We start from the raw sequence: 23162 nt of genomic DNA, 5'->3' as shown, positions 1-23162 counted from the left end.
ATTATTCGAACAGACATGCGTACAGAGTGCTCCAAGGAAACCGGTTTGAATAACCAGTTAGTTTTGTCCACGATCGCAGTCAGAGCAATCTTTGACTGAAAGTTACCTAAGAAACCACAGGTAGCCAAGCGTAACAGTTTAAATGGACCTGGAATTTGAATTTAAAAATATTTTTCCCTTTAAAATTAAAAGCTACATTAATGTCTTGCTAGAGATTCTCAGCCATTTGAGCGATTTTCGTTTTCATCATAGGTCCATAATTGAATAAAAGAAGAGCGAGCTTTTAAGCTCTTAAAAGTTGGCCTACTTTCCTACCTCATCTCTTAGTAAACGAACAAAATAGTAACATGCACGGCCCAGAAATGACCGGAACTTGAAGTCGCACAAGAAAACTCCCTAGTACCCAGATCTCAAGCGAGACAAGAGGAACAAGCTAAGACTGACTGAATCGTGTCACGCAATGCTTGGTGTCCAAATCCCTTAGATCACTATAAAAACAGAAACTTCCATTGAAGTCAAGGAAGTTATTCCTCGATAAAAGACGAAAGCTGCACGATTTTAACTCTGTATTTAGTACTGTGACTCTCTGCTGAATGACGTTGCTTGAAAATTGTTCAGAATTGGCTTTCTGCATGGAAGAAAGAATGACCCGAAAAAATCGGAAATTCCATATTAAAACCTAGAATCTTGACATCAAGCGGTTATTCCCCTAGAGGGGGTGGAGAAGAAAGGGAGGTGGGGGCGATGAACTTCTCGTATGGCACTAGCGTGGATGACGGTCCTGGCTCTGTCCCCATCAGGGGTAATAAAAGGTCGTTTTTGTAACATTTAGAGTGGACTATCTCAAATGTCTACAATTTATAGCTCTTGCGATGCCTTATTAAAAAGATATTTAAAATAGTCCGGGTATCTTGAAATGGGTTAAATCCCTTGGCGACCTCTGTGCGGCCTTCATTCTACCCATCGATCTACCCCTATCTCACGGGGGCTCGTTTCAAACGTCCCGACGAACAAACCCGTCACTTTTATAGGGGGTACCCCCAGAGGTCATTCCAGCTTTTTATCAAGTTTCAGTTTACTCAAGCGAAAATCGACTACTCCACTGATGAACACGGAAGAGACGATGTATTCTAAAGGGACAGTGGTTTTATCGTCAACTTTCGTCGTGTTTTTCCTGATACAAACTCGATTCTTTACAGGTAAGCGAAGATCTAGACGTAACTATCCCGCGTAAATAGGAGAATGATTTTAAAATCGAATTTAAGTGCTCGAGAAAGGAACACAGCGAAACTGACATGTTTTCACGCTTAGAACCTTTGGAAATCGAACACAATCAACACAATCGACTGTTTTCACATTACATTCGCGACGGATTGATTGTCATGGATAAAAATACTGTGTGAAACTTCAATAGACCAAAGAAAGCCTTTCTTACGCAGTCAATTAAAGCAACGAGACGAAGCCTGATCAACTTCGCTTCACTATGCAAATTGGTCAGGAGCCAAATTCTTATGGGCGGAAGTAAAGCCAAACAGCTCAACTACAAACCTTCAATGCAACTCTCACCAATCTGTCGTTAGTCTTACACAATTTATTAACCTTTTCTAACGATATTGCGATAATCACTCTGTTCATTTCGTCTTTTAAAGAACAGATAGTGAAATGAAATGTTATTTACTTAAGTCCTAAAATGAACTGTAATACAAATCAGTAATAGGGTATCAGTTGTCGGCAGTCGAGAAAATAAGGTCAAATTGTTCCTAGGCCTCTTTGTTTTCGGGTCACATGGCTAGTATATATTTAACTAGTTGTACCTATCGGTAAGTGCCAACGAGCGAAATACTCATGTTTGTTCATAAGAACAGATATTGAATCGTTTTTGATAGAACTGTTGTATTTTAGGTAATATGCGAAAAAAGTGCTATTTCTCTGGTGTTCATAAATGACACAGGCTTGATAGCCTGCGTAGCAGGCGCCGTAGTTTCCAGTGCGCGTATTCTCGCGATCGCGCACTCTTTTAAACACACTAAAAAAGATACACAGATGTCTGCTACGCAGGCTACGGGTTTGACAGATTGATAACTCTTGACAAATCTTTAAATTCTTTTCAACGTTAAAATGTCACAAAATGTAGGCAATAAATGAGGTTTAATCACTGTTTTTTTAAATACAATACGCGATGGTTAAAATGTTTCCGTCCACAAAAGGGATAGTTGCACTTCAAGAACTTCTTATAAATCAAATCCCAAAATCAAAACTGCTAAGATGCTTTTTTAAAAATAATTTTCAGTAATCAGAGACAGTAATGCACGGGTCAGATTTCAGTCTCGCATGCGAAGTGTCATGTTCAAGTTACGCAAAACTTGAAAAATTTGAACAGAAAACAAAACTTGAACGGTCAAGGATTATTTGGAGACAAAAATTTTATTTAAGTTAACATTACATTTGCCGTTAGAAGCAAAAAACTTTTGACTTTCTTGTGTGTATGACATGCAGTAATTTTAGTGAGCGTCGCTTTGTATTGATGTTATTCCTACGCGGAGCGAAAATGCGTGCCAAATAAAATATAAACGGTATTTGATTTGAAATAAATCATCGGTCAAACAATTACTATAAACACAATCAACACTAATTAAAAGGAAGCATTTACCCGACTTCAGCATTCTCATAAGTCAAGAAAACTCTATTTGAAGTCAACAGTCCGCTTTTGATTTTCATGTCTCTCTTCGATCGTAAATCAAAAGACTCCAAAGTCGAAAGATTATTTCATCGCTTTGAAGACCTTGATGTTCATTTTTTCGGCGGTCGAATATTCTGTAGGGTATTCTCTTTCGATTTATAATTTCCCAAAGGTGTATTTATCGGTAAAGGGATGAATGACCACATTGAAAATTTGAACAGCGAGCCGCGTGGACGCCATTTTGGTCATTTGCTCTCTAGCAAGGAGTGAGAGACTGGGAACCAGTTGGGAAGAACAATACAACCCAAATATGGGGTTTACTTACACCCAAATATGGTAAAAAAAAAGTCCCTTACGCAGAACTTAAGATTTTCTCTGCCTATATACTCATACGCACACGGCTCTATGATTCTGCCGCCTCGACAGCCTCGCCTCTTGGCTCGGCTGTCTCGTTGGCAACAACGGAAATGTATTGTTTCTCTGCAAAATCTTCACAAGTTGAACCCCGTCAACTTTTATCACCAAAATAGCTCAGTTTCATTGTTTCGTGTCGGATGTTAGATTGTTCACAAATCAGTAAATAAGGTCCAGTGGAAAAGGAATAAGGAGTTCGCGTAGCTTAGTAATGGTTTAGACAATGGAAAATTGTCACGGGTTAACAATGTCGAACTTGAAATGTAAGCTTAAAGGGGCTTCGTCAAGGATTTTTTACAGATTTTTGAACAGATAAAATTTATATTTGTGTAGTAAACAACCTAAAAAATAATGGTCCATTTTTATTACCAACTGCTATATTTTAACACTGAAACGGTTACTAAGCTTCTTTGGCTTGGAATGGCTGGGATGGAAATAGATTGCAACTTGAAACATTGAGGCTAAACTTTTGAAGTTGTTTCCGCGCGTCTTCACAAAATCGATATTTATAGCCGTAGTTTGATTTCTATCCACAAATTAAGGTTTTAGTATCTTCCTTTAGATGTTCAAAGGTAATGTTTTTCGTGGGTTAAGTTGCCTACCACTAATTTCAGAACATTTAGACCAAAACTCTGCGAAATCCTCGTGACATAGCTTCTTTAACCCGACAAGATTCCCAATTCACTTTTACATCACATTTATTATTTACCCTCTGATTTGAAGAGTAGCTTATATAGGTAATATTTCCGAGTATTTCAACAGTACGCACAGTGCAATGGGCAAAGACCAGACCACAACACCGGCGGTAACTACATGCGCTACTCTTTACGATAAGTGTGTTTGTTCTTTAACGTCCCCTGCTGACCATAACACTGAAGATGCAGGAGACGGTGCCTACGGTTTTCACAGCAACCCGCTATTTTCTATCAATCTTTTTCATCGATGCCAATATTGACTACCTCGTTTTGGGCTTATTTGATTAACTACCTCTCCAGTAGTGTAAGAAAGAATCTTGAAAAAAAATTGCATAGAACTGTTTCATGTTTCTTTTCAGATGCTTCGTTGATTGGAAACTACGATATCAAACGATGTTACGAAGTCGACTTCACATTTCACTATCAGATCCCTGGCGGCCTTACAAACAGCACCATTGCAAATACCACATCTGAGTTTTCCAGCCTATTTCAGACCATGACCAATCTTCTTACAGTTGTTCCCCAATGCATTGGAGTAAATACCACCAGGAAAGAAATAACATCCACTCCGCCAGGGGCGACCAGTGTCTTCTTCAAAGTACCAGTGATATTTACAGCGTCGAGTAGTTTGCCTGATAATCAAGTCTCCTCAACGCTCACAAACTGTATAAACACAGCAAAAACTAATCACAAGGGAATTATAGACAACATCACTCCTGGCATAACTGAAGGTGGTATCACTTACACAAAATACAATTTATCCACTATATCCGACAAGAGATCCTGCTGCGGTGGGGATATACCACCGCCTTGCTGTAACGTGGGCTCAGCCAATGTCTCCAGCACTAAATGCGGTAAGAAGAGTTGTATTTAAATATGCACTTAAAAACATTGAAAAAAAAAAAACATAAAAGATGATATGTTTCGAGGCTGTTGCCTCTTCTTCAATGGCTGAAATGGAACTAAAAAAAGTGCGCGCGTCATAGTGAATGGGAACTTGATCCAAGAGAAGAGAATGATATCTTGAACAATCATTTCTGCAGTTGTTTACAAAACACTTCAACATTTAAAGGGACTGTGACACGGATTTTAACCAAATTTAGGCATGGGAAATGACAATCAAATTCGGTAAAATATAAAGAATAACCCTTTAAAACGGTGACGGAACATTTCAAACTTTGGGTGTTTAAAATATTGTTGGGTTGAACAGTTCCAAAGTTAATCTCGTTTGCTTGTAACTTTAATTCATAACGCCCGGGAGTCAAATTTGGTTGCAATAAAACTATGCTTTTGTTATTTAGATCCATAGAAGTAATTTCTTTGCAAACATTAAGTTTAATAGCGAATATTTGGCAAAACGTAACTAAAGAAATTTATCTCAGCCGCGACACAGTCTCTTTAGGATTCCTTCCTTAACGTGCACATAAACAAAATGGCAGCTTTTTCTATATCGTGAACCATCACGGTGACCTATATTTTTTACTGCATAATTTTGGTGTCCAAATTACCCTCTTTGAGTTACGAGTTTTTAAAAAGGTTCTTATAAAGAAAAAAGATGAAACAAAAAGCGTTTACAAAACTGGTACTCTAGGAAGCAAATTTCGACATTGAAAACAGCGACTCAAGAAAAGTTTTGAGTCAATGTCGTTTTAAATTGTGCGATTTTCCATACATTATATGTGACATTGTTATATGATATGGCCTATAATTTTTACCTTTACTATACCAAACTTTGCTTCCAGCTCCCGCAAAATACAACGAGGCCCGATGGAATACCGCGCGTGATTAGAACCAGTACAAGTATAAATGGCGTAACAATGGCCAATCATATTGCTTTTGCGAGCACGGTGACCTATCTTTCGAAACAGCGCTTGGCAGGGAACATTCAGGGACAGTTTCAACAACTTTTATTTCTAAGAAATGTTTTTTGTTTTGTTTTGTGTGTAGGTTGCATGCCTGGATTCCATTTTGTTCCCAGCAGTTCTTGTATCCGATGTCCTTCCGATACTTATCAGGACAAGCAAGGCCAGACGTCTTGTGAGAATTGTCCAGTTAATACAGGTACATTCGGCAAGACAGGGATGACAAGCAAGTCCAATTGTTCTGCAGGTATTAAATCAAGTTTGTGTCAGCTGTTATGTTAAACGTGTAACGAAGTAACTTTAAAAGGACCGTGTCACGGATTTTAGCCAAATTTAGGCATAGGAAATGACCATCAAATTTGTTTAAATGTGTAACATAACCACTTAAAACAGTGAAGAAATATTTGAAATAACACACCAAATGCAAAAGAAGGTACGGATGGCGAAAAGTGTCGAAGATTGAAACGGATTACGATATTGATTTTTGAAATATGGTCCGGCGGAACAGGTTTAAAAGATAATCTTGTCTGCTTTTTACTTTAAATTCATAACGCCCGGGAGACATATTTGGCTGCAATAAAGCTATGGTTTTGTCATGTAGAATCATAAATTATTTATTTTACAAACATTAGGTTTCATAGCGAATATTTGACAAAATGTAACAACATAAAATTAACCTAGCCGTGACACAGTCCCTTTAAAATCACTTCCAAACCTCCGCTAATGGACACCTCTCCCAAGGGGACACATACAAACACCACATTTTTAACCTCCCATAAGCAGACACCTCTCCTAAGTGGACACTTAGTCATGGTCTAAGCCGCATACAAACACTACAGTTTTATAACCTTTCATTAGAAGTGTTCCCTTTTCTAGTCCCAAGGATGTTTTCTCACGGGGGGGGGGGGGGGTTTCGACTATAGTATGATGTACTGTAGTATGATGTACTGTGTTGCAATTATGGGTTAGAGACTGTTGTGAGTGTTTTGTTGACAAATACACGCACGCGCTGGCCGCACAATGAACGAGAAATTTTCAATACTGCACGAGGCGTAGCCGAGTGCAGTATTGAAAATTTTGAGTTCATTGTGAGGCCAGCAAGTGCGTGTATTTGTCAACAAAACACGAACGAACAGACTCTAACCCTTTTAATATACAATCTGAGTACACTGCATCGAACTGCAAGCGATCATCGACTTAACGAACTTCAAACAACAAACTTAATGTTTAAAAATAAGAAGTGTAGTAGTACATAATTACACGGGATTACATCAATAATATAAAAATCACAAATTAGCCGTACAGAAATAAAACTTAAAATGGTTCATAAAATCGTTCATCAGCTGTGGTCGTTCATAAATACAGTCAGCGAGAAGCTTGTTCAATGCAAGTCGATGGCTTTCACAATCAAGCAACTACAAGCAAGTCAATCGCACACAAAAATGTATTTATTGAGCTGCAGTTTACCTTTGAACATGAAAGCGCTTCAAGTTGTTATCCTCTTCGATTTTGTTTGGTATTGGATCGTTGATAATTTGAGGAATATACTTTTCTTCCACTTCTACAAGCTTTGAAGCTGAAGACACCTTCAATAATGCACGATTTTCGTGCATTATTGTCAATACTGCACTGTCTGAGTTTGCTGACGACAGGTAAAGCAAAATCACGTGATCTATTTTAACCAATTGCGCGCGTGGATTTTGGACAGTGAACGAAGATTGTATATTAATAGCTGATAACTGATACTTAAGGGTGCTTTAATAATTGCTTTGAAATCATAGTAATAGTGTTTAATGTGTATTTTCAGATGCTTCGTTTATTGGAAACTACGACATCAAAAGATGTTACGAAGTCGACTTCACATTTCACTATCAAATCCAAGGCGGTTTAACAAACAGCACAATTGCAAATACCACAACTAAGTTTTCCAGCTTATTTCAGACCATGACCAACCTTCTTACAACTGTTCAGCAATGCCTTGGAGTAAACACTACCAGGAAAGAAATAACATCCTCTCCGCCAGGGGTGAACAGTGTTTTCTTCAAAGTACCAGTGATATTTACAGCATCAAGTAATGTGCCTGATGATCAAGTCTCCTCAAAGCTCACAAACTGCATAAACACGGTGAAATCTAGCTACAAGGGATTTATAGACAGCCGCATTCCTACAATAACTGAGGGGGATGTCACTTACACAAAATACAATTTATCCACAATATCCCACAAGAGGTCCTGCTGCGGTGGGGATATACCGCCGCCTTGCTGTAACGTGGGCTCAGTCAATGTCTCCAGCACTAAATGCGGTAAGAAGAGGTGTTTTAACCCTTTAGGCCCCAATGTCAAAACACAAATTCTCTCTACTTATTTTCATACATTTTGTCTTAAGTATTAGCTGGAGAATGTGTTAAACAATCAAAGTACTTTTTCCTTTATTAGTGATCATTTGTCAATTCTCACAACCTGTTCTCTTGTTTATGTACTGATATTGTGAGGAGAAATTTATTGTTGGCACTCATGGGGCTTAATTGGTTAATATGCGCTTAAAAACGTTTGAAAAAAAAACTTAAGGGACCATGGGAACTTAATCCGAATTTAACTATACTCGTTACAGAATGTGATATAGGGAATTGTAATACTACAAGACAGGTTATGGTAGGGCTTTCCACAAGTTGCACGAAATTATTCAAATGCTTTCAAGACTGATATCTTGCACAATCATTTCTGCATTAGAATTGACTTTAGTGTTTACAAATCACTTCAACTCCTAAGGAGATTCCTTAGTATTGCATTGCGAATCCTCACTGTGCAACCTTTTGCGCGTAATTAACGCGCACATAAACATAATGGTGGCTTTTTCTATACGCCCTACAGATAAATCGTCGTTTTTTCGTAAGCAAGCACGATGACCTATATTTTTTACTGCATAATTTTGGTTTTCAAATTATCCTCTTTAAGTAACGAGTTTTGAAAAAAGGTTCTAAGAAAAAAAAAGTTGTAGCAAAAAGCGTTGACAAAACTGGTACTCGAGGACGCAAATCTCGACATTGAAAACAGAGACTCAAGGAAAGTTTTGAGTCAATGTTGTTTTAAATTGTGCGATTTTTCCATAAATTATATGTTACACTGTTTCATATGCTGGAGAATTTCTAAATATACTTTACCAAACTTTGCTTCCAGCTACCGCAAAATATAACGAGGCTGGATGGAAAAACGCGCGTGATTAGTACCAGTAGAAGTATAAATGGCGTAAAATTAGCCAATCATATTTCTTTTGCAAGCACGGTGAACAATCTTTTTTTGTCATTTTTCCGGAATAAGGGCTTGGTAGGGAACATTCAGGAAAAGTTCCAAAAACTTTTATTTCTAAGAATGGTTTTGTTTTTTTGTGTGTAGGTTGCGTGACTGGATTCCATTTCGTTCCCAGCAGTTCTTGTGTCCGATGTCCTTCCGATACTTATCAGAATAAGCAAGGTCAGACGTCTTGTGAGAATTGTCCAGTTAATACAGGTACATTCGGAAAGACAGGGATGACAAGCAAGTCCAACTGTTCTGCAAGTATCACACCAAACAGTTTTTACCATATTGGATGTTTTAATGAATCCTATAATCGAACCATGCCTATACAGCTTGGTAACTGGCGACATGATAGCCAAGCTGTTCAGAAGTGCGCTCTGGCCGCAGAGAAGGGTGGGTACTCCGTTTTTGGAGTGCAGAACGCTGGAGAGTGCTGGTCAGGACCGCAGGCTCACATGACGTACAAAAAGTACGGGAGCTCGACGAGATGTGTAAACGGAACAGGTGGAACCTGGGCACAAGATGTGTACGCTTTTTTTAGTAAGTGATGTATCGGTGACGTCACGCTCGTTAGGATAGCTGTATTTCGTTTTCTCATATGTGCATCTGTGAGTCAGCTTTGATAAAAATTTTCCTGTAAACCTCCCTGTCGCTAATCTCTCTAAAAAACTTTTCCGTGTGAGCTACAAGAAAGAAGTGGTACCTCCCGGCTAAAGAGTGAAGTTTAGTAGCAATTAAACAACAACTACACTCATTCATAATGCTTTACAACTATTCGACTGTTATTGCAATTGTTGACATGGTAAACAACACAGTTTACAGCTTTGATAATATACCCTTTCATGAGGGTGCCAGCCACAGTAACATTAAAGGAGTAACGTCACGAAGAATTTTGCAGATTTTTGGTCTAAACTGTTCTGAAATTACTGTAAGACAACTTAAGCCATGAAAAAAGGATAGCGGATAGAAATCAAACTACGGATATAAATATCGAGTTTTTATTGAAGACGCGCGAAAACAACTTGAAAAGTTTAGCCTTAACTTTTCAAGTTGCAATCTATTTCCATCCTGGCCATCCGCAGCCAAAGACGCTTGTAATAGTTTCAGTGCTCTAATATAGCAATTGTTAATAAAAATTTTAGGTTTCGATCCGATTTGTTTTATCTCAGTCCGGCATTTTTCGTGTAGTGCTCAGGAAATTTAAGCAATGGCTTAATACAGTGTTTCATTTTTTTTCAGATGCCTCATTGATTGCAAACTACGATATTAAAAGATGTTACGAAGTCGACTTCACATTTCACTATCAGATCCCTGGTGGCCTGACAAGTAACACAATTAATAAGTCCAAGTCGGAGTTTTCCGACTTTTTTAGGAACGTATCTAGCATTTTTGCACTTGTTCCCGAATGTAGTGGAGTGACCACTACTAGTGAAGATATAACTGCCTCCCCACCGGGGGCGACCAACATTTTCTTCCGACTGCCAATTGTATTTACAGCATCAAAGAATATACCGGAAGATCAAGTCTCCTCGAAGCTTATAAGTTGTATAAACACAGCGAAATCTAATCACAAGGGATTTATAGACAACAACACTCCAAAAATAACTGAAGGTGGTGTCACTTACACAAAATACAATTTATCCACTATATCCGACAAACGATCCTGTTGCGGTGGGGATATACCGCCGCCTTGCTGTGCCGCGGGATCAATTAAGGCGTCCAGCACTAAATGCGGTAAGATGTTAATCAATTTATTTATATTTTCATTATAAATCGACCATTTTAATTTTTATATCGTTTAAGTTCTGATAGGAATGTTAACGAGCCTCGAAAGCAAGGCTTTTAGACGAACTCGAACTTACTTAGGGCAGAACAAAGTCTTTCAACGAATTACTTACAGTATACGTTCTTGTGAAATAAAGATTCAAAAGTGTTTTTCTTACTAGTAAGTAAAGTAAAGTACTACTTCTACAAACTACGAAGACTTATGTCACAATATAGTATTCAAAGACGACACTGATCTTCTTAATGCCATTGCACTGCTCTCATTATGTCTCTCTACCCTTCTGTGCCACCGGCAAGTTATTAGGTAGCTTGCAATACAATATGGTAGCACCCCTTTCGGCTAGGAGGAGTAGCAGGAATGGAACTCTAGTCTTTCCATAAGGTCTCCAGCTCTCGCTGGCTTGAAACTCAACCTCGTTTCCAGGGTCTCTTTTTCCCGCCCCCTCTCGTTCGAGAGACCCTGGAAACGAAGATACTTAAAGCTAACTTTTAACCTTACCTTCTGTTTGCAGTTAAGGGAATTGCAGCTAATGTAAATTTGCTTTTAATGGTTTCAGGAAAGCTCTACTTTTTTTGCCTTTTTGCAGGTTGTGTGCCTGGTTTTCATTTCGTTCCCAGTAGTGTTTGTGCGCGTTGTCCTTTGGACACATACCAGGACGAGCAAGGTCAAAAGAAATGTAAGAAATGTCCAGCAAAGAAACAGACATTCGGCAAAACAGGGATGACAAGAAATTCCAACTGCTCAGGTACCGTGTTCAAACATTAAAAACAACAAAAACAGCAATAACAAACATGTGTAAGATATAGTACGTACCAAGAATTACAAAATGATCCTCTTTGGAAACGCACTTGTTTCTAAACAGAAAAGCAAAAAGGACTGCGGTGCAATGTTGTAGTTTATGCGCCAACTAACTGCTGCAGTGCTCTCGATCCTTTTCATCAGCATTTAGGTGAGATGGCTGAAGGGGTTTTTGGTATTTTCATTATAATTCCGAGTACTATAATTATAGGAAAACATTTTTTTGTTATAAGCGGAAATAATAGTGGAGGGTTTTATTATATAACTACACTGAGATAAGAGATACTTTATTTAACGTGGAACTGCACTTAGCAAAAAGCTACTTTACAGGAAGCCCACAAAGTAAGAACAAGTCAACGAAATAACAAAACAGAAAAATAAAATTTTGCTAACAATTTGTACACATAAATTCAAACGTACTTACAATCGATTAATCTATAACAAAATATAAAAGATAGAATAATATAATTTGAATAAGTATTACTTAAAAAATCTTTTAAAACCCGTATATTCGAATATAAGTATCATTAATCATATAATTCTCTTTTTACAGACACAAATCCTCTGCAGCTTCGTGACCTGACGGCTTACCTGACGTATGATATCAAGCCAGGAACTGTTGTCACAAATGTTACCGTTACAGGGAAACTGGCTTCCCTTGTTCAACCGTTTATATTTTACATTGACAATGTCGTCACACCAGGACAGCAGTCACGCGGCAGCCTAAAGCGACGACGGCGTGACATTGCTGACGTGTGCGAAGAGGCCGGCAAATACGAGCCACTGAATTATTTCTGCATTCATCGTAAGAGTGGGCAATTAAAAGTAACGCAAGACTTTGTGTTTAAGGATGGCGACGAATTTGATTTAAAAATTCGCGTGACAGACAGCGACCGGTGGGGAAAAACTGAAAACAGGGCAAATTTTAAATTAATTTCACGCGACGATTGTAATGATATCAGGACATCTTATGACGAAGCTGTAAAGTTTTGTAAAAAGGATGATTCTCCAGAGCCCGCACGAGCCAGTAGCGACCCATCGTGCCCAAGTGCACAGTGCTTAGTACCTTTGTATGACCGGCAGGAGAAGCTTAATGCAAGTGAGAAGTTGAAAGCGGACTGCTCCTTTGATCCTGAGAATATGGCAGCTGTGATGCAGAAGTACTCGAGTTGTATTGGTAAGTCATGTGTTTCAGTAAGTTTCAAACTTTTCTCGCGTTTTGCTTACGGTAATGATTGTAAGGCAGTCATGTCATACGATAGATAGTGTTACAGTTTTCAACCATTTTGTAATCTCTTCATTGTGTAAAATGTAAATTCTAGGTAGTTTTTTTTCTATACGAATTTACTTCTCGTACACGCTTCGGAAAAGCTTTATATATATTACTTTGCCTGTTTCTCAGTCTGTCTATCTACCTGTATTTTGTTTGTTAGTTGTTTGTTTGTTTGTTTGTCCTTCACCCTGTCTATTTGTCAGCCCGTGTCTGTATATCTGTGTCTGTCTGTTTGTTTGTCTGTCTGTCTGTCTGTCTGTCTGTCTGTCTGTTCGCCTGCCTGTTTGTCTGTTCGCCTGCCTGTTTGTCTGTTCGCCTGGCTGTCTTTATTGTTTGGTTGTGTAGTTATTTGTTAGTTTGTCGGCCTGTCTGTTTGTTTTTCTTTGTTGATGGCTCGTTTGTTGTTTATTTTTTGTTTGTAATTAGCTAGTCATAAAAATACTGGTTTATTATTTTGCTCTATGTAGGTCCACCGATAGTCACCTTAAACCCAGTCCCCCAGACGTTAAAGGAGAACGCCCCAGCCATATTGACATGCAACGCGTCCAGTCCACTACAAGTGAAGATCACGTGGTTTAAGAACGGAACGTCAATGGAACGATATGGAAGCCAATTGAAGATTGACAGCTTTCAATATGAGGATCAAGGCGATTATTATTGCAGCTTCGCGACATATTTGACAAGCAGTTTATCTAAACCGGCTTTACTCGTTTTAGAAGGTTTGTTCTCTGACACAAGCAGTCTCGTCTCGTGAAGTGATTTCCCTCCAAGTTGTCCTACTAGTTTCTGTTGTTCTCAGTCATCTATTTGATGTCATGTGTCGTGTCCTTTTAATTTTGAAAACTTTACATAGGCGGCGGAGCAGGGGGCAGGGGGGGCCGTAGCCCCCAACAAAATTTTTTGGGGGGTCAGCCCTCCTCCCCCCCCCCCCCACCACATTTCAGTGCCAAAAGTATCGCTAGTGCCGCATACAATTGTTTGTCAAGATAAAAATCGTTTTATCAGGACAGTGCTTGGCGGGATAATATGATGTAGAACTTTCAACAAAACTCCTTTCCCCAAAACGCTACTAGGAAAAGTCAACAATCTGTTAAGATTGTATTTGACAGGCATCGGCGACTTCAAAGCATACATTTTCTACCCTCCGGCGTCTAAAGAACAACCCAAAAAGCACCATGAAGTAAGATCGTCTGTACTGCCTAGTTATGGATTGTCACAAATCGATTACGGACACACCGGACACTGTAAAAAGCATTTGAAAATTTAGGTGGGGGGATGCGTCCCCCCCGGGGGTGGGGGGTATGTGCTTGGCTTGGAGTACGATGGGCCCTCACACGTTTCAAAATTAACGCTCCGCCGCCTCTGCTTTAATTCTTTCTGTGTGTGTTTCAAACTGCTCAAGTACCATGCGACAACATTAACATTAACAACAACAAAATCGAAAGCAAGTAGCAACAACAAACTTGTTGCTGGCCCGCCTTAGCGAGACAGCACACTATTCTGGCAGTCCTGTGTGTGTTGGGTATTCTGTGTTGTGTATGAGGTTCGGAGCCAAATTTTGGATGTCAGATTTAGCGCATGCGGTCTACGATTCTGTATATTTTTATTATGTCACACGATAGCCTGTATTACCGTTTGTCACACGATTGCGTGAAGAAGTGTTTATTAAAAGCATACAGTAAATAATTGTTTGATTTTTTGGGAGATATGTAAACTTCATCTTAATAGCGTTGAAAACCGAATATGCTGTTGAATGCTTCTTTTTGTTAGAACCATTGTTAACCGAATTTGGGCCGAATTTCAAGCAGCCCGACGAAAGTACAACTTTTTTTTGTCTTAGTACATTTAGTCACAGCAAAAGGTCCATACATTGTAACGTTACAGAAATGCTTCCGATGTTTTTTGGAGATAGGGAACAGCATCTGCTAAGTTCTTCTATTAAGCCTTTTTAATACTTTTTACCTTTTAATACGTATTGAACACCGTTATATTGTTTGGCGTATTTTAAAGCGAAATTGAATGCTATTTTCCCGCTTTTGAAAGCTGCTCTGAGAGATCCTCTGAGTAACAACTTGTGGCGTGTGACTGTGTAAATTTTTCTCTATTTCAGTCGCGAGACCATTGTTTGATTTTTAGGGAGATACGGAAAATTCATGTGCTCTATTTTTTTTTTTATGCCATTACGATTGTGTAAAACATTGAATATGCTATTGAATGCGGTTATATTATTGCAACTGAAGCTTGGGTCAACTTTAAAGAAGCACGACAAAATTACTCTTTTAATAGCTTCAGTAACAGCGAAGAACTTTTACTGGAGATAGGGAGAACATCTGCTTCATTTTATAATTGTACCTTTTTATACTATTCAGCGTTCAATGTGCTCTTGAACATCGTTACATTGTTGGATATATTTTAAAGCGAAATTGTATACGATTTTTCCGCTTTTGCAAGCTGCTCGAGGTCACAGCTTTCTGTGTATGATTGTGTGAATTCTGCTTTATTTTCTCGTACGGGTCAGGACCATTATTTGATTTTTAGGAAGATATGGAAAATTCATATGCTTTTTTCTACGATTGTTTCTTTAATAATCGCCAAAAATGAAATCCAGAACTCCAAACAAGCCATTCATTAACATACTGTACCTCCAAACTTCAGAAATAATGTAGTGTAATCGTTAATTCCTCGATCTAGCCAGCACTCACTTTCATTATGAAATTCCTAGTATAAGATATAGTACGTATAAGGAATTGCAAAATGATCTTATTTGGAAACTCGCTTGTTTTCAACAGAAAAGCAAGACTGCTCCTCTGATCCTCACAATATGGCAGCTGTAATGAAGAAACCAAACTGTAATGGTAGGTCACGTGTTACATTCGGTTTACACTTGGTCCCAAGCCTCTTGTGTTTGTTAGTCACGTGTTGATTATGGAGCCCAGTGGAACCGCGGCTTTATGAATCCGTGGCACTTTCCGCCATTTCATTTTTCGCTTGGTTAGTTGGGTTCGAAAACCTGAATATCTCTTTACTTTATATTTTCCGTTCTCGATAGTGCGATGAGGTTTTGAAAATTTTATCCTGTGCTTTATCCATTTTTTCTCTTTCCTTTTTATTAAATTATCATATTCTTTTTTCTGGTTCCGCTTTATCCTTTTCTTTATTCCTTTTTTAAATTTTTCATTTATCTTTTTTCGTTTTTCGTTTTTCTTTATTCCTATTTTCCTTTATTCCTTTTTCCTTTATTCCGTTTTTCGTTTTACCTTTTTTCTTTTTACTATTTTCTTTTCTATTTATTTATTTTTCTTTTCTCCTTTTTCCTATTGTTGATTCAGAAGGCAGCATGACACGTGTTGCAACCTCCTCTTCCACCATTCGTGCGACTTGCTCGACCGACGCTGTTTCATTTACTGACAGTGAGGTATATCTGATAGATGGGTGAAGGTTTACCATCCACAACTTCGGAGATAATAATATTCTTGCGCCATTTCTAAGTTTGCCCATGTTCTCTCCTTGACTTGAAAGTAAAATCCGGTCGCGAGGGAAGCGACAGTTTCTTACTGCAGCTGGTTACTCTCTTTTTGCCGCTTGTGCCGGCGGCCAAGTAAGATGATTGGTACGAAAAACGATTTTCAAGGGGTACGGGTAACTTGTCGATGGGGTCGGGCTTGCGAGTTATTTGCTGACCATGTACTTCGTATGTAACAAATTGAGGATAATATGTCCGCAACATTGAAAATTGTGTCTGGATCGGGCATTACCACACTGTCATCACCGATTAGATAGATCGTTTCGGCCTGCAGGCTAAACACCTTGGACAACACAGTAATCGTGCTATTATTGAGCTTTTCTTTAAGACCTTGTTCTCCGCTTTGGACTTGCACAAAGTTCTCCACGTCAGAGTTTGATCATGAAGACCACTAGGCAACAAATGAAGCTCACATGGAAATGGCGAAAAATGGCGCGAAATTTGCGAGTAAAGGTTACTGGGTATGCGATTGAGAAAAAAAGAAAAGAAAAAAGTAAAAGGAAGAAGGTAAAAAGAAAAAAGAAATAGAGAAAAAAGGAAAAAGGAAAAGAGAAAAAAGAAAAAAGAAAAACGAAATATTGATAAAGAGAAAATAGAAATTTGAATAAAGAAAAGGGTAAAAGGATAAATGATTAGACGGTACCAGAAAAAAGAAATATAAAAAACGGAGAAAGCACAGGATAAAATTATCAAAAATTAATCCAACTATCGAAAACGGAAAATATAAAATAAAGAGATTTCAGTTTTACCAACCAAATGAATCAAACGAAAAACGAATTGGCGGAAAGTGCCACGGATTTTTATGGGACATTTTTTTTCCTTTCCACTTCTCAGATTTTTAGCAAAGAGATCAGAGTTGCATATTCCTCAAAATACACAAAGTGCAATCTTAGTGCAAAGTTAAAGTTGTTAGTTTGCATAAATTTACTACTCGGATTGTTGGATGTGAATGTTTTGTTTAATTTGTAGCTAGAATTGTTTTTGCACAAATGCGAGTTTTGTGTAACCAGAATTCGGATTTTGTAACTGAGAACTACGAGTTGTGTGTTACCAAAATCACAAGTCGGATTTTTTTTGCAGAAATCCGAATTGTACTTTATTTACTCCCCTGGAAATTCACAACTTGGATTTCTACTTGTGATATCCGAACTGCGGTTTCCTTGAAAATTAAATTACAATCTGGATTTTTTACTTTAGAAATTCAAATTGTGATTTTAAAAATACACACTGAACTTGGATTTTAAATTTAAAAATCAAAACTGTGATTTACAAAATTCACAACTTTGATTTTTACTTTAGAAATCGAAATTGTGATTTTACAAAATTCACAGCTTGGATTTTTAGTTTAGAAATTCAAATTATGATTTACAAAATTCACAACTGCATTTTTACTTGAGAAATTGAAATTGTGATTTTACAAAATTCAGAATTTGGATTTTTAGTTTAGAAATCCAAATTATGATTTACAAAATTCACAACTGGATTTTTACTTGAGAAATTGAAATTGTGATTTTACAAAATTCAGAATTTGGATTTTTAGTTTAGATATCGAAATTGTGATTTAAAAAAATTCAAAACTCTGATATCCGAACTGCGGTTTCCTTGAAAATTAAATTACAATCTGGATTTTTTAAATCCGTGGCACTTTCCGCCATTTCGTTTTTCGCTTGGTTAGTTTGGTTCGTAAAACTGAATGTCTCTTTATTTTATATTTTCCGTTCTCGATAGTGCGATAAGTTTTTGATAATTTTATCCTGTGCTTTATCCTTTTTCCTCTTTTCTTTTTAATAAATAATCATATTCTTTTTTCTGGTTCCGATTAATCCTTTTCTTTATTCCTTTTTTAATATTTCATTTATCTTTTTCTTTTTTCGTTTTTCTTTATTCCTATTTTCCTTTTTCCTTTATTCCGTTTTTTGTTTTACCTTTTTCCTTTTTTCTTTACTCTTTATTTTTTTTCTTTTCTCCTTTTTTCTATTGTGGGCATTACCACACTGTCATCACCGATTAGATAGATCGTTTCGGCCTGCAGGCTAAACACCTTGGACAACAAAGTAATCGTGTCATTATTGAGCTTTACTTTAACAACTTAAACTCCGCTTTGGACTTGCACAAAGTTCTCCATGTCAGAGTTTGATCATGAAGACCACTAGGCACCAAATGAAGCGCACATGGAAATGGCGAAATCGGAAAATGGCGCAAAATTTGCCAGCAAAGGTTACTGGGTATGCGATGGAGAGAAAGAAAAAAAATTGAAGAAAGGAAAAGGAAAAAAGATAAAATGAAAAAGGAATACAGAAAAAGGAAAAGGAGAAAAGAGAATAAAGAAAAAAGTAAAAAGGAAGACGGTAAAAAGAAAAAAGGAAAAAGGAAAAAGGAAAAAGGAAAAAAAGAAAAACGAAATATTGATAAAGGGAAAATAGAAAATTGAATAAAGAAAAAGGTAAAAGGATAAAGGATAAGACGGTCCCAGAAAAAGGAAATATGAAAAAACGGAGAAAGCACATGATAAAATTATCAAAAATCAATCCTACTATCGAAAACGGAAAATATAAAATAAAGAGATATTCAGTTTTACCAACCAAATGAATCAAACGAAAAACGAAATGGCGGAAAGTGCCACGGATTTTTTTACTTTAGAAATTCAAATTGTGATTTTCAAAATACACACTGAACTTGGATTTTAAGTTTAAAAATCAAAACTGTGATTTACAAAATTCACAACTTTGATTTTTACTTTAGACATCGAAATTGTGATTTTACAAAATTCACAGCTTGGATTTTTAGTTTAGAAATCCAAATTATGATTTACAAATATTCACAACTAGATTTTTACTTGAGAAATTGAAATTGTGATTTTACAAAATTCAGAATTTGGATTTTTAGTTTAGAAATCCGAATTATGATTTACAAAGTCACAACTGGATTTTTACTTGAGAAATCGAAATTGTTATTTTTCAAAATTCACAACTTGGATTTTAAGTTTAGAAATCGAAATTGTGATTTCAAAAACTCACAACTTTGATTTTTACTTTAGAAATCGAAATTGTGATTTAAAAAATTCAAAACTTTGATTTTTAGCTTAGAAATCGAAATTGTGATTAAAAAATTCACAACTTGGATTTTTAGTTTAGACATCGAAATCGTGATTTTTAAAATTCATAACTTGGATATTTACTTTTGAAATCGAAATTGTAATTTACAAAATTCGCAACTTGGATTTTTGCTTTACAAATTGAAGTTGTGCTTAAAAAAATTCACAACTTGGTCTTTAACTGACAAATCCGAATTGTGCTTTACTCAACTTCTCAGGTCAGAGTTTCACCTTACACATCTGAAATGCGCTTCACCAAAAAATTCACAACTCGAATTTGTACTTCAGAAATGGAACTGAATTCTGATATTTAGGCAAAACGTCGAGTTGTGCTTTGCTGAAGAAAGTTGAAAGCTCGTCAGATTCGGAAATTCTAGCTGATGAGGTTTTGTTTTATGATTGATCTATTAACCAAAGAAGTAAATGAAAAAAATATTGGTTGGTGTGAAAGCGTCTAATATGCAAAACGGACGTGTGAACCAGCCTTTTTGGTTGGTTAAGGGGACATTAGGGTCACTTAAATTATTTACACATAGTAGAGTTGGCTTTCATTCATAATTGATATAATATTATCTTTGCAGGGTTAGCCCAGGGACAGCAAACATCTCCTTTCCACCCACAGATATCCTAAGCAGGGTCGCTTGTATGCATTTGAATCTTGTAACGTCATTACAGTATAATGAATTGTGTTCCAGTTGTAAGTTGAAGTGAAATGGCGGTAAACTAAGGCTTTCCCACTCTCTAATAAGTACCCTCTCTCTATCAATTCCTCCTATTGCTTAAGCTAAGGTAATTAAAATGAGCAGAAAGATCTTTTGAGCTTTTTATTTACTACATTACTACCATGACAGTTCGGGTTCGTTATCAAATTTGATAACCATGTGACGTTACATCATGGCGGCCATTTTAAAAATCGGGAATTTCCGTAATAACTTTGCTTTGTTTATTATTTGTTCGGTTATACTCGGGTAATTTATCCATATATGCATAATCCTAGAGATGTATTACTTACGACTGCTTATTTTCTTTCATGTAAGATTGCAGCCTGGCACTCACGGCGTAAAAATGAAACAGGAATCCAAGCATGTACAACATGGCATACAAAGGATTGTGGTAATAAACAGTGCAAGTCTATAGGATTCCACTTATGAGTACTTCATGTTTGACTGTGGTATTTGACATTTTCATATTATTTCATATTTGACAGATTTTGATGTGTTTTGGTGAACTTTTATTAATGAGGACACTTCGTGATGTCTGTCATGAGCAACGTGCATCTCATTAACGTTCGATCCTGGACATATCTGAAACGAACGAATGTCTTTCGTTCGTTCACTCCGTGCACTTGGAAAGGAATCGACTGCTACGCAGGCTCATCTACATTTCTTTTCCCTACTTTAGTTACCGTTAAAGCCTTGAATGATATGTTGACGCCACGGATGTACTATCAGCGCACAGCGAAGTAGCCGGAAAAGCAGCTTCTATAACTACAGTGTAAAAGGTAACGATTACAATAGTTTACTCTGTTATGTGGATTTTAGTTAGCACGATCACACAGTGGTCAAGATAGCGCCAAGACAAACCTTTCGGATCATAAAAGTAGCTTTAAAAATACCCAAGAAAGATCTCTACTTTGGGGCCAAAAAAATTACGTATACCTCTTAGAACAGTGTCGAGACTTTCCCCCACAAAAGCAGGCGTTTCCGGGTCATAAAATTACTGAGCATTATCCAGGACAGATCTCCTCTTAAGTACCAAAAAACTTCCTTGAACAGTATAAAAACAGACTCTTAAAAGGGGCCTTTTTCATTCAGGCTCTCTTGTGAATGGATTTGGAACGTAGAGAAGTCAATGTTAAGACGTATGTGGAACGTAGATATTTTGCAGAGTTACAATTAAAGCAAGGTGTTTTCTTTTCTTTCTTTACTGTTATCAACATTCCCGCAACATATCTCCAACGGTTATTTGCGAAAGTTTTGCAATGAGCATGTTTACTGAAGCAAATTTTAAGGAAAAGAAGTTAGGAATAATCGCAAACAGTTAGCAAGTACTTTATCTCTTCGACAACACACCATCGTTTACAAACAGAAACACCGTTTAGCCATTACATCAGGACTGAAATTCTCTTTCTGCAGTTCAAATAGGTCATACTTCTGGGAGAATTTCGTTTTAAATCAAAACATGTCTTTGAGCTGCCTGCTTAAGGCGGACTAAACGTAAATTTTAGTGAAATTTGGGAGGTTTAAAGGAAGGGTAGAAAAGAAAAATAGTTTCGGAACGCCACCAGACAGTTTAATCCCCCGAAAGAGCACCCCAGGTTTTCAGGGGACCGATTGGTGGCCTTCCACCAATTTTACTTTAATTCTAATTTCTCTAAATTTTACAAATCCTTTGAGAAAACCTACTTCCTAAAAAATCACCCAAAAATTTACAAAACACCCCCAAACATAGATTTATGCGATGAGCATAGGGTTTTTGCACTGCTTGAAGCGCGAACGAGATATCTCTAGAAACCCATGTTAAGAGGCAAAAGCATGGCCTTTACGTTTACTCCCGCCATAAATTTGCTGTAAAACAGAAGGAAGCGTCTAGTCGTCCAAGCCCTCGGAATAAATGAGCAAAGATGTTATGTAACAATCATTTCTTTGTTTCAACGCGACGTCAAAATGAGCCCCTCCCAGGGGAAGATGTTTCCTTGTTCCCCAAAAATTCCCTTGACTTCCCTTGTTCCCTAAAAGTATTTTGTCTATTTTTGTGATCCATGTTCCCTAAAATATCAGTAAAACAGCTTTTGTTCCCTTGTTCCCAGTTTTATTTTCCTTTCGTTCCTACCTTGTTCCGAATTATCTTATGGTCATGTTCCCTTGTTTTATGGCAAAGGTAAATTCCAGATGTTCTCATTGATTTCCGGCCGCCATATTGGTGCCCCTAAGCGGACACAAATACCGAGTTCCATAAATTTGAAGAACATTTTGACGAATAACTCGAGTACGGAATACCGCATAGACCTGATACTCGGACAAGAAGAGAATTATCTATTATATATGGTATCTATTAAATCGAGATTAACCTTCTATGACATTTTAACTTCTTGACTTCTTTTATTCAAGGATTATCTTAGTGTGCTAGTGAAACCCAGCAATAGAGGCATTTAAACCTGTTATTGACCAGAAGGTCTCCACATTGGGACTCAAAGGTTAAAACATAATTTTTATATTGATAAATGCATGTGGATATAAAATTGAAATACAAGGCCTACTCTATCAACTCAGTGTGGTAAAATGGTTCTCGGATATTGCTAAGATATCAATATTATTTCCCATTTTACAATTTCAATTAACCGTGTTCAAAGTGTTATTGCATCCCTCATAAGAAAACAATACTTTAACAATGTTTTGCTTCATCTTAGGTTTACAAAATATAGAAAATTGAATGTAGTACATTCGCTTTACAGGTAAATGGCTAGAAAGAAAACAAGATAAACAAGCAGGTTTGCAGGTTTGACGCCCCCCGGCCCCACAACTGATATCAGACTTCAAGTACCCAGGAAAACTACGCCGAGGACAACGAAAATTGATTTATATTTTACCTACGAATCTCGCGATAACCTAGACTCATTCCGTCTATCTGTCTTTGTAGTGCAGTTGTTAGAACATTAAAAAAATTCAGAATTCTCATAAACTACCCTTAATTCTGAACATTACTGTTTCTGTATAGTTAATTACCTTTATTCCTAATTTAACT

At 37.2% G+C, this 23162-nt stretch overlaps 2 protein-coding genes across 10 annotated transcripts in view; both read left to right on the top strand.

Moving 5' to 3' along the window:
* The window catches only part of LOC144628323 (uncharacterized), a 113305-nt gene that overhangs the window by 40582 nt on the left and 49561 nt on the right, over nucleotides 1-23162 (top strand). The window lies entirely within an intron of this gene.
* On the top strand, nucleotides 963-23012 carry LOC144628280 (uncharacterized). 9 transcript variants are annotated; one of them, XR_013566231.1, is made up of 15 exons: nucleotides 963-1199; nucleotides 4149-4643; nucleotides 5737-5898; nucleotides 7459-7953; nucleotides 9044-9484; nucleotides 10184-10678; nucleotides 11317-11475; nucleotides 12082-12705; nucleotides 13269-13520; nucleotides 15591-15656; nucleotides 20000-20061; nucleotides 20456-20531; nucleotides 20830-20919; nucleotides 22529-22614; nucleotides 22873-23012. XR_013566231.1 is itself a non-coding variant. In XM_078486355.1 (12 exons), the coding sequence occupies exons 1-11, from the start codon at nucleotides 1106-1108 to the stop codon at nucleotides 20047-20049; spliced, it is 3333 nt and encodes a 1110-aa protein (XP_078342481.1). In that variant the 5' UTR covers nucleotides 963-1105; the 3' UTR covers nucleotides 20050-20061; nucleotides 20456-20550. The 9 variants fall into 9 exon arrangements, 3 of the variants coding, with proteins under 3 accessions (XP_078342481.1, XP_078342482.1, XP_078342480.1); XR_013566234.1 differs by lacking the exon at nucleotides 20000-20061; XR_013566233.1 differs by lacking the exon at nucleotides 20000-20061 and having other exon boundaries at nucleotides 20626-20919.

Source organism: Oculina patagonica, chromosome 10 (assembly GCF_052425735.1).
Source record: "Oculina patagonica isolate OP01 chromosome 10, crgOcupat, whole genome shotgun sequence".
Lineage (NCBI taxonomy): Eukaryota > Metazoa > Cnidaria > Anthozoa > Scleractinia > Oculinidae > Oculina > Oculina patagonica.
The sequence above is the reverse complement of the archived record's forward strand: the minus strand, read 5'-3'. Positions and strand labels throughout refer to the sequence as shown.